This window comes from Oncorhynchus kisutch, linkage group LG25 (genome assembly GCF_002021735.2).
Source record: "Oncorhynchus kisutch isolate 150728-3 linkage group LG25, Okis_V2, whole genome shotgun sequence".
Lineage (NCBI taxonomy): Eukaryota > Metazoa > Chordata > Actinopteri > Salmoniformes > Salmonidae > Oncorhynchus > Oncorhynchus kisutch.
The window spans coordinates 24054660-24066978 of record NC_034198.2 but is presented as its reverse complement, the minus strand read 5'-3'; the positions used below and the strand labels follow the sequence as shown (position 1 = coordinate 24066978).

The window sequence follows — 12319 nt, the reverse complement described above, 5'->3', positions numbered from 1 at the left end:
TCCTCAACCTACTAGAATCTGAAGTCAAATGTCTACTGTTTGCTGATGATCTGGTGCTTCTGTCCCCAACCAAGGAAGGCCTACAGCAGCACCTTGATCATCTGCACAGATTCTGTCAGACCTGGGCCCTGACAGTAAATCTCAGTAAGACAAACATAATGGTGTTCCAAAAAAGGTCCAGTTGCCAGGACCTTCTCAAGAGAAGATAGGCTATGTGCACACTGCCCACAAAATGAGGTGGAAACTGAGCTGCACTTCCTAACCTCCTGCCAAATGTATGACCATATTAGAGACACATATTTCCCTCAGATTACCCACAGAGCCCAACAAAGAATTATGGGGTGAAATACCACAGTGTGCCATCACAGCAGCAAGATTTGTGACCTGTTGCCACAAGAAAAGGGCAACCAGTGAAGAACAAACACCATTGTAAATACTACCTATATTTATGTTTATTTATTTTCTATTTGCACATCGTTACAACACTGTATTAAACTGTAAACTGTACAACACTGTAATAAAATAACTTTTCTTTTATTATCTACTTCACTTGCTTTGGCAATGTAAACATATGTTTCCCATGCCCATAAAGCCCTTGAATTGAATTGAAATTTAATTGAGAGAGAGAGGGAGAGGGGGAGAGAGAGAGAGAGAGAGAGAGAGAGAGAGAGAGAGAGAGAGAGAGAGACAGAGAGAGAGAGAGAGACAGAGAGAGACAGAGAGAGAGAGAGAGAGAGAGAGTGAGAGAGAGAGAGAGAGAGAGAGAGAGAGAGAGAGAGAGAGAGAGAGAGAGAGAGAGATAGAGAGAGAGAGAGAGAGAGAACACAACGGGCTCAAACAGTGATCAGTGTGTGTTTTCTGTGTGCATGACAGCGTACTCTATACAATAGATATGATGCAATCTAAAAGGTATGCAGTTCATATTAAATGTCGCTACGGATGGTCTGCTCTGGCTTATTAAATAGCCAAAGCTCATTTTCAGGCCGGAGCCGTGCTGAACAGTACATTTCATTTCCAGTGGGCAGAGTGGATAAGTGTACATGTGTGCGGCCATGTGAGATATTGGAACTGACCGGAGCATACATCTCTGTTCTGACATAGCACTGAGGAGAATAGAACAGGACAGTACAGTGGCCACTGGTAATAACATTTGCTACGGAACTGGAAAAATTGGAAAATATTGCTACACCAAAGCCAAAACTGTGAAAGGCTAAACCTTAGAGAGGTAGAGAGAGACAGCAAGACAGACAGACACAGAGAGAGAGAGACAGAGACAGAGAGAGAGAGAGAGAGAGAGAGAGAGAGAGAGAGACAGACAGAGAGAGAGACAGAGAGAGAGACAGAGAGAGAGAGAGAGACAGCGAGAGAGAGACAGAGAGAGACAGAGAGAGAGAGACAGAGAGAGAGAGAGAGACAGAGAGAGAGAGACAGAGAGAGAGAGACAGAGAGAGAGAGACAGAGACAGAGAGAGAGAGACAGAGAGAGACAGAGAGATAGAGACACAGAGAGAGAGAGACATAGAGAGAGAGAGACAGAGAGAGAGACCGAGAGAGAGCTTGTGTGTGGGTTTGTGTGAGGATTCCATGAAGGAAAGCCCATGGCAGTAGGAAAGCTTAGTCTAGAGTCCAGGAGAAACACATTGTGATCCATCTATCCTACCATGGCTGCATACACACCTCAGAAACAACTAAAGTTTGAGTGGGTGACATGGCCGTGGCGGTTATGAAATTTTGTCAGAGGGTTATTGTCATGCAAAAGAATGCCAGTCTCACGGTAATTAACCGTTAATTAACATAAACAGGTTTAGTATCTCCAGGCCTCCACACATAGAAGCCACTGATGCACGCCTTGGCAACTTTAACATTTAAAAACATACAATAAATCAATTATATATACACCATCACAATAAATCCATTATTTATTTTATTCACGTCTAAATAAACATGATGACATGAAAAAAATGTGTTTCAGAAGAAAATTCTATGAGTTGTCCTACTGTATGTTATCTGGCTGTCCCCAACTGGCTGTCCCCAACTGGCTGTCCCCAAACATACAGTATTTCATTAAACCGGGCCATGCCATAGACCGTAGGCTTGTTTGTTTAGCTGACAAGATATGCTTATATGTCCCATGCCATTATTTTATGATATGATTTTATAGTAAGACAAATATAATTGAACTTAGCTGAATAACTGCGCAACTGCGCATATGAAGTGTCTATGTTGAGTGTAAAAGTGATCATTTGAAACAGGTCCTATATGCTAGATTTAGAGTTATTTGGCAACTTTAGTTGTGAAGGATACAAACCTTAGAACGTGTTAGAAATCCAAACATATGGGCTGCATGGAGCGACTATAGGATGTTGATGATTTGAGAACGAGGTTAAAAAAAAAGAAGACGCTTGCTCTCTGTTCCTTGCCTCAGGCTGCACAGCTGTTCTCTCACCAAGAGATCATATTTTCACCCATCAGACTATTCTCATTTGAATCTTGTCTTTACTAATATGTACAATTTGTTTCGATTTAGAATGGCCCATTATCAAATGGGCAGGAACAGAGGCAGGGGGAAAAGAGACATTCACGAGTCCATTCATCTGTCTGAATGGAAGCCGAGCACTTTCCTGACGGTCTGTTAAACACTAATGATGGGTTGGCTACTTGGGTTTTATAGTGGGGCTTAATATGAGCAGCTGAGGAATAAATATAACAACACTCATTTCACTCCGTGAAAGTGGTTCAAGAACATCTATAGTAACAAGTTTTCGCAATGAAACATACAGTATTTCATTAAACCGGGCAATCTGCATTGTGTCCCGCCACCCACCACCCCGTCTTTTAACCACTCTTTTACGCTACTCTCTGTTTATCATATATGCATAGTCACTTTAACCATATCTACATGTACATACTACCTCAATCAGCCTGACTAACCTGTGTCTGTATGTAGCCTCTCTACTTTTATAGCCTCGCTACGGTATATAGCCTGTCTTTTTACTGTTGTTTTATTTCTTTACTTACCTATTGTTCACCTAATACCTTTTCTGCACTGTTGGTTGGAGCCTGTAAGTAAGCATTTCACTGTAAGGTCTTCTACACCTGTTGTATTCGGCGCACGTGACAAATACACATTGATTTGATTGGTTGACACCCTGTCTTGTGTGTTTGGGAAAGAAATAAAGGACAGAGAGGAGGAGATGGAAACGCACGGTGGTGAGATATTCTGTATAGCTAAAGGTAATGTGTCACCCAATGAATTATGAAAATATTTGTAAAAAAAACAACTCAATACTGTGCTATTCAAAATGGCCCTGCACAATCAATGAACCAACTGCATTGCCTGGGGCTCTACGTTCTCTCCCAGAGAATATTTTGGAGCTTAAGGTAACCAGTCCATCCAGTAGACGTAATAATACAGTCCACACTCAAAGGCCATTACTACAGGCTAGACCCATTATGTACCAAAGACATCTTAAATCACGTTTGTTTTATATTTTTTCTACTATGCGCAATGCGCAATATGCGGTAGGCTGTGTATTGTATAACGGCACAACCATACTTTTAATTCAATATGCGGTAGGCTGTGTATTGTATAACGGCACAACCATACTTTTAATTCAATATGCGGTAGGCTGTGTATTGTATAACGGCACAACCATACTTTTAATTCAATATGCGGTAGGCTGTGTATTGTATAACGGCACAACCATACTTTTAATTCAATATGCGGTAGGCTGTGTATTGTATAACGGCACAACCATACTTTTAATTCAATATGCGGTAGGCTGTGTATTGTATAACGGCACAACCATACTTTTAATTCAATATGCGGTAGGCTGTGTATTGTATAACGGCACAACCATACTTTTAATTCAATATGCGGTAGGCTGTGTATTGTATAACGGCACAACCATACTTTTAATTCAATATGCGGTAGGCTGTGTATTGTATAACGGCACAACCATACTTTTAATTCAATATGCGGTAGGCTGTGTATTGTATAACGGCACAACCATACTTTTAATTCAATATGCGGTAGGCTGTGTATTGTATAACGGCACAACCATACTTTTAATTCAATATGCGGTAGGCTGTGTATTGTATAACGGCACAACCATACTTTTAATTCAATATGCGGTAGGCTGTGTATTGTATAACGGCACAACCATACTTTTAATTCAATATGCGGTAGGCTGTGTATTGTATAACGGCACAACCATACTTTTAATTCAATATGCGGTAGGCTGTGTATTGTATAACGGCACAACCATACTTTTAATTCAATATGCGGTAGGCTGTGTATTGTATAACGGCACAACCATACTTTTAATTCAATATGCGGTAGGCTGTGTATTGTATAACGGCACAACCATACTTTTAATTCAATATGCGGTAGGCTGTGTATTGTATAACGGCACAACCATACTTTTAATTCAATATGCGGTAGGCTGTGTATTGTATAACGGCACAACCATACTTTTAATTCAATATGCGGTAGGCTGTGTATTGTATAACGGCACAACCATACTTTTAATTCAATATGCGGTAGGCTGTGTATTGTATAACGGCACAACCATACTTTTAATTCAATATGCGGTAGGCTGTGTATTGTATAACGGCACAACCATACTTTTAATTCAATATGCGGTAGGCTGTGTATTGTATAACGGCACAACCATACTTTTAATTCAGTTAGTTTTTTTCGGGCTTGGGCTCATATGCCTATGCATTAGCGCTAATATGCATATGGGGGTTTGGAACTAATCTTCACCTTAGAAAGAGCTGTCCATTTCGTTGTGTTAGGCTTTAAAACATCTACAATAACCATGTTTTACACTCAGTTTCAACCTGCTGTTGAACTTCTTTCTTCATATTGATCATCACAGTGAGGTGTTTTAAGAGCATGATACTCTTTTGATGATAAGTGTTTGATGTGATTTTTAATGCCATTTGCATTGATGTCAGAGTGGTTAGAGGGGACAATAGAGCCCTGAGTACCAGGCCATTAGGACCTGATGATCGTTAGCGAGTTGGGTACTGCCAAAGCATGTCCAGACTGCATGGGACTCAGCGGTCACGTGGAATTGTACTGCAGTCATGGCGCATGACTGCTAGTGTGGCGGTAATATGGTCACCGCAACAGCTCTAAGTGTGTCTGTCTATGTGTGTGTTTTACTGACAGAATAATCTTCCCCTGTACACCACCCTCTCTCCGTCCTTCCGACACCGATCTAGGATCAGTTGAGTGTTGGTGGACCCCAGGGGAATAAAGCTGTGTGAGGGACATCCCTGCAGGGACCAAGAGAAAGCACACACACATACACACACACACACACACACACAAAATCTGGCAAGGGCTGTGTGTCCTTCACAGGGGCAGTGTGTGTCTCTCTCTCTGGCACCCCCCCACTTTATCTCCCTCTGCTATAATGTCTGTCTGTCAGCCTGCTCTGTTCTGTTTGCTCTATTCTGTCTGCTCTGTTCTATTTTGTCTGTTCTGTTCCGTCTGCTCTTCTCTGTCTGCCTGTCTTCTCTTTTCTGTCTGCTCTGTTCTGTCTGCTCTATTCTGTCTTCTCTTCTCTGTCTGCTATTGTCTGTTCTGTCTGCTCTGTTCTGTCTGCTCTATTATGTCTGCTCTGTTCTATCTGTTCTGTTCTATCTGCTCTGTTCTATACTGTTTGCTCTGTTCTGTTCTGTTCTGTTCTGCCTGCCTGCCTGTCTGCTCTTTTCTGTCTGCTCTTTTCTGTTCTGTCTGCTCTACTCTGTCCGCTCTGTTCTGTTCTGTCTGCTCTGTTCTATACTGTCTGCTCTGCTCTGGTCTGTATGCTCTGTTCTGTCTATTCTGTTATTTCTTTCTGCCTGTCTGCTCTTTTCTGTCTGCTCCGTTCTTCTCTGTCTGCTCTATTATATATGTTATGTTCTGTCTGCTCTGTTCTGTCTGCTCTGTTCTGTTCTGTTCTGTTCTGTCTGCTCTGTTCTATACTGTCTGCTCTGGTCTATCTGCTCTGGTCTGTCTGCTCTGTTCTGTCTGCATGCCTGCTCTATTATGTCTGCTCTGTTCTGTCTGCTCTGTTCTGATCTGTCTGCTCTGGTTTATCATGTCTGCTCTGGTCTGTCTGCTCTGTTTCCCTGTCTGCTCTATTATATCTGCTCTCTTCTGATCTGTCTGCTCTGTCTGCTCTGTTCTGTCTGTTCTGTCTGCTCAGATCTGTCTGCTCAGTTCTGTCTTCTCTGTCTTCTCTGTTCTGTCTGCTCTGTTCTGTCTGCTCTGTTCTGTCTGTTCTGTCTGCTCTATTCTGTCTGCTCTGTTCGGTCTGCTCTGTTCTGTCTGCTCTGTTCGGTCTGCTCTTCTCAGTCTGCTCTGTCTGTTCTGTTTGCTCTGTCCTGTCTTCTCTGTCTGCTCAGTTCTGTCTGCTCTGTCTTCTCTGTCTGCTCTGTTTGGTCTGCTCGGTTATGTCTGCTCTGTTCTGTCTGCTATGTTCTGTCTTCTCTGTCTGCTCTGTTCTGCCTGCTCTGTTCGGTCTGCTCTGTTCTGTCTGCTCTGTTCTGTCTGTTCTGTCTTCTCTGTCTGCTCTGTCTGCTCTATCTGCTCTGTTCTGTTTTGCTCTGTTCTGTCTATTCTGTCTGTCTGTCTGTTCTGGTCCCGCTACTCCTCTGAGATCTACTGTCTGGGTCTGAGTTATGTTCTAATCAACTGTCCCCCTGCACTGTGCCATAGGCCATGTCTGCTTCCTCTATAATCAAGTCTAATACCTTGAACTGCACCAGCCTGCGCTTGATTCTCTCTCAATGTGGAATCTGCTATGCTGCTGCTGGCCATAGTGTCTGTGTCTGGAAGTGTGTGTGTGTGTGGGTGTCATATAATCAACTCTTCACCAGAGAGCAGCTGCTTCCTTCGCTTGTCTTATACAGTATAATCAACTCTATCTGCCTGCTGCAGTGTGTGTGTGTGTATGTATGTGTGTGTGGGCATGCATCCTTGTGTGTGTGTGTCTAAGTGTGTCTATATGTGTGTGCATGTGGTCCATGTGTGTATGTGCAAGCCTTCATTCATGTGTGCATATCTCTCCATATGGCTTCACTGCTACTCACTGTCAACAGACAGGGTGATGGGTTGGCTGGTCTTGTTTTCCCCGTTCTTGTCGTTGACCGCCTGTACATAGTAGCGTCCAGCATCAGGGGCCACCGTGGACAGGATGACCAGAGTGTTGTCCAGGGTAATGGCTCTGAGGAACACAGAGAGACATGTTCGGTCACTACACTGCCAATAACACCACACAGAAAAAACCCTCTGTAGGCTATCTTTGTGCAGGGTTTTGCTCCAGCCCAGCACAACCTGCATTATTGAGATCCTATTTGACTTATTTCTCTTGGACACACAGTCTTGCATAACACACACACACACACACACACACACACACACACACACACACACACACACACACACACACAACACACACACACACACACACACACACACACACACACACACACACACACACACACACTTTCTTCCCCAGGAACAAATGTCCTCCAGGAATAGAACTGAATAAGATCCTGCAGTCAACCAATTATAGCCCCACCTTTGTTTACAATCAATGTTTGCTTATTATCAGCACCTGTTCACCAATTTGGAGCTGGATTGAATGTTTCGACACGTTGCCACCTACACCCTCACCCTCCCTCTCCCTCCGTTTCTCTCTCTCTCTCCTCCAAGAGACAGCATACTAATGTGAATGCACCTCGCCCCTGGAGGAATACAAACCACCACCAACACTCTGAGGATCATACAGTACACACATATACTACTATACAATCAGTGCAACAGAAAGGAAATGTTGGATGGATATTAACAAATGAAGTGCATGCACAAGTAAAGTTAAATACAAGCACATTCACTATTTATGCAAAAGTATGTGGACACCCTTAAAATTAGTGGATTCGGCTATTTCAGGTATACCCAATGCTGACAAGTGTACAGTATAAAATTGAGCACACGGCCATGCAATCTCCATAGACAAACATAGGCAGTAGAATAGTCTTACTGAAGATCTCAGTGACTTTCAACGTGGCACCGTCGTAGGATGCCACCTTTCCAAGAAGTCACATTTCTGTCCTGCTACAGCTTCCCCGGTCAACAGTAAGTGCTGTTATTGTGAAGTGGAAACTTATAGGCGCAACAACGGCTCAGCCACGAAGTGGTAGGCCACACAAGCTCACAGAACGGGCCCGCGCATAGTGCATAAAAATCGTCTGTCCTCAATAACTGCGCACCATGCGCCATGTCAAGCGTCGGCTGGAGTGGTGTTAAACTCGTGGCCTCTGGAGCAGGGGCAACACGTTCTCTGAAGTGATGAATTGCGCTTAACCATCTGGTAGCCCGATGGACGAATCTGAGTTTGGCGGATGCCAGAAGAACACTACCTGCCCCAATGCATAGTGCCAACTGTAAAGTTTGGTGGATGAGGAATAATGGGGCTATTTTTCATGGTTTGTGCTAGGTCCCTTAGTTCCAGTGAAGGGAAATCTTAACGCTACAGCATACAATGACATTCTAGACGATTCTGTGCTTCCAACTTTGTGGCAACAGTTTGAGGAAGGCCCATTTCTGTTTCATTATGACAATGCCCCCATGCACAAAGCAAGTCCCATACAGAAATGGTTTGTCGAGATCGGTGTGGAAGAACTTGACTGGTCTGCACAGAGCCCTGACCTGAACCCCATCAAACACCTTTGGGATGAATTGAAACGCTGACTGCGAGCCCGGCCTAATCGCCCAACATCAGTGTCCGACCTCACTAATGCTCTTGTGGCTGAGTGGAAGCAAGTCCCTGCAGCAATGTTCCAACATCTAATGGAAAGCCTTCCCTGAAGAGAGGAGGCTGTTATAACAGCAAAGGGGGGAACAACTCCATAATAATGCCCATGATTTTGTAATGAGATGTTCAACAAGCAGGTGTCCACATACTTTTGGTCATGTAGTGTATGTGCCCCTTTAGTTTATCTTCACATGCATACCGGAGACAACATTTCTAGGTGCAATGCTCAGTACTGAACCGTCCCTGAATGAACAAGGCCGTGGTATTGGAATCAACTGGAAGTCTGGGAGACTTAATGAGTATGCACTTGGCAACCAGCAGCAGTGGTAAGAGGTTGTTGTGATTAATGGTGGGTTGTAAATAAGTGGCTCGGCTGTGTGTCACGGATGGTGTGCTTTACTTATGTTCAATTCGGAGTGGAGAGGTGCTTGGTTTGGCTTCCTGGGGTGTATGCACGCCCCTATGTACCAGCAGACCCTGACGCAGTTATAGCACAGTGAGGGTGCTGCGGTTCGCCTGCCGATACGTCCCTCCTCCTCTAATCACAGACACATACAGACACACATGCACACACACCATGAACCCCTTCACCCCCCCACTCTCCCCTCACACGTACACTGAGTTTAGATGCCATCTACAGTGCCTTGCGAAAGTATTCGTCCCCCTTGAACTTTGCAACCTTTTGCCACATTTCAGGCTTCAAACATAAAGATATAAAACTGTAATGTTTTGTGAAGAATCAACAACAAGTCGGACACAATCAAGAAGTGGAACAACATTTTTTGGATATTTCAAACTTTTTTAACAAATCAAAAACTGAAAAATTGGGCGTGCAAAATTATTCAGCCCCCTTAAGTTAATACTTAGTAGCGCCACCTTTTGCTGCGATTACAGCTGTAAGTCGCTTGGGGTATGTCTCTATCAGTTTTGCACATCGAGAGACTGAAATTTTTTCCCATTCCTCCTTGCAAAACAGCTCGAGCTCAGTGAGGTTGGATGGAGAGCATTTGTGAACAGCAGTTTTCAGTTCTTTCCACAGATTCTCGATTGGATTCAGGTCTGGACTTTGACTTGGCCATTCTAACACCTGGATATGTTTATTTTTGAACCATTCCATTGTAGATTTTGCTTTATGTTTTGGATCATTGTCTTGTTGGAAGACAAATCTCCGTCCCAGTCTCAGGTCTTTTGCAGACTCCATCAGGTTTTCTTCCAGAATGGTCCTGTATTTGGCTCCATCCATCTTCCCATCAATTTGAACCATCTTCCCTGTCCCTGCTGAAGAAAAGCAGGCCCAAACCATGATGCTGCCACCACCATGTTTGACAGTGGGGATGGTAGGTTCAGGGTGATGAGCTGTGTTGCTTTACGCCAAACATAACGTTTTGCATTGTTGCCAAAAAGTTCAATTTTGGTTTCATCTGACCAGAGCACCGTCTTCCAAATGTTTGGTGTGTCTCCCAGGTGGCTTGTGGCAAACTTTAAACAACACTTTTTATGGATATCTTTGAGAAATGGCTTTCTTCTTGCCACTCTTCCATAAAGGCCAGATTTGTGCAATATACGACTGATTGTTGTCCTATGGACAGAGTCTCCCACCTCAGCTGTAGATCTCTGCAGTTCATCCAGAGTGATCATGGGCCTCTTGGCTGCATCTCTGATCAGTCTTCTCCTTGTATGAGCTGAAAGTTTAGAGGGACGGCCAGGTCTTGGTAGATTTGCAGTGGTCTGATGCTCCTTCCATTTCAATATTATCGCTTGCACAGTGCTCCTTGGGATGTTTAAAGCTAGGGAAATCTTTTTGTATCCAAATCCGGCTTTAAACTTCTTCACAACAGTATCTCGGACCTGCCTGGTGTGTTCCTTGTTCTTCATGATGCTCTCTGCGCTTTTAACGGACCTCTGAGACTATCACAGTGCAGGTGCATTTATACGGAGACTTGATTACACACAGGTGGATTGTATTTATCATCATTAGTCATTTAGGTCAACATTGGATCATTCAGAGATCCTCACTGAACTTCTGGAGAGAGTTTGCTGCACTGAAAGTAAAGGGGCTGAATAATGTTGCACGCCCAATTTTTCAGTTTTTGATTTGTTAAAAAAGTTAGAAATATCCAATAAATGTCGTTCCACTTCATGATTGTGTCCCACTTGTTGTTGATTCTTCACAAAAAAATACAGTTTTATATCTTTATGTTTGAATCCTGAAATGTGGCAAAAGGTCGCAAAGTTCAAGGGGGCCGAATACTTTCGCAAGGCACTGTATGTGAAAAGTCCTGTTTATCAGCCATTAGGGTTCTGGGTGGTTCTTCAATTGTGATGGCATTTGCATCCCTCACCTTTGCAACCACGTAAAACACTTTAAAATGACAAATAGTTACATGTTTTTGTTTATATTGAACTGTTTATAACAGTGACCAAATATAATGCAAATCCTTAATACTGCAAAACGATGCATTGTTTAAAGTACTTAGAGTAAGCCAATTGGCTTGTCCCAGTAGTGATGAGTAGAGTTCAAGTGACATGTTTTGGGGATTTAGAGATATCTATCTATGATTTTGAATGCTAGAAAGTAAACAACAGTATTTAATACATTGTATAGATCAACAAAAACAAATAAGGCTATTCAAATCTGTATTTTTTTATTTTATATAAATTTAATATGTTTTATGTCATTTGTGTTACCGTCTTGAAAATCAATCATTGCAAAGATATACAAGGACCTTGATTATTCCCTCCAAACTGTTATCGGGGGAGGGGCCTATATTAAAGAAAACAAATAGCTAATCACACCTTTTTAATATGCCATAAATTTGAAGATTCCATTGGCGTTACTCAATTTAAATGCAAAGAAATAATCAGATTAGCAAACATTTTGTAAAGAATTAATGACCTTGTAATTGTTGATACCGTCATTCGTGTTCCTTTTCTCCTACTGCTGGTACAATGTCATCATTATGGTAAAAATATATATTTCAAGTCATTATGCTGCTACAGTATATTAGTTGATTTAGAATCAGAAAATGAAACCAAACAGATAGAAATTTAAAATCCAGAAAATGTAAGTACATTTTTTCCAAAATACCATGCTCAAAAGTACCTGCATTTCAGAATGCCCATTCTATAAGTAGGATGGCTAAAGAGCCCTGCTACTGCTAGACTGATATTCTACTGTATAACGAGCAGGGTCACTAACAAGAACACAGCTGAACAACAAGAACAGAAAAACCAACAATGGCCAGCAGACACAATGGGAGACCCACCGACTGATACACTGCTGCTGTGCGTGTGTGTGCATATGTGTGTGTGTGTGTGTGTGTACCTGAGCTGAACCCCTTATAAAAACACATCTCTCAAACATGATCTCTCCACTGCTGCATGTGGAAAACAACACAATGGCCCCCAGTAGAGGAGAGAGATGGCGGTGATGGAGGAGCAGGGTGCTATTGGTGCTGTATACCTGTTCTTTGGGTTCTCTTCATGACATACAAGTTCCAACCG

At 42.8% G+C, this 12319-nt stretch overlaps 1 protein-coding gene across 7 annotated transcripts in view; it reads right to left on the bottom strand.

The window, feature by feature from the left end:
• The window catches only part of sdk2b (sidekick cell adhesion molecule 2b), a 485771-nt gene that overhangs the window by 76510 nt on the left and 396942 nt on the right, over positions 1 to 12319 (bottom strand). For all 7 annotated transcript variants that reach the window (XM_031804782.1, XM_031804780.1, XM_031804783.1 and 4 more), the window contains exon 5: positions 7089 to 7222. In XM_031804782.1, the coding sequence (XP_031660642.1) occupies positions 7089 to 7222 (134 nt within the window). The remainder of the gene's footprint in view (positions 1 to 7088; positions 7223 to 12319) is intronic.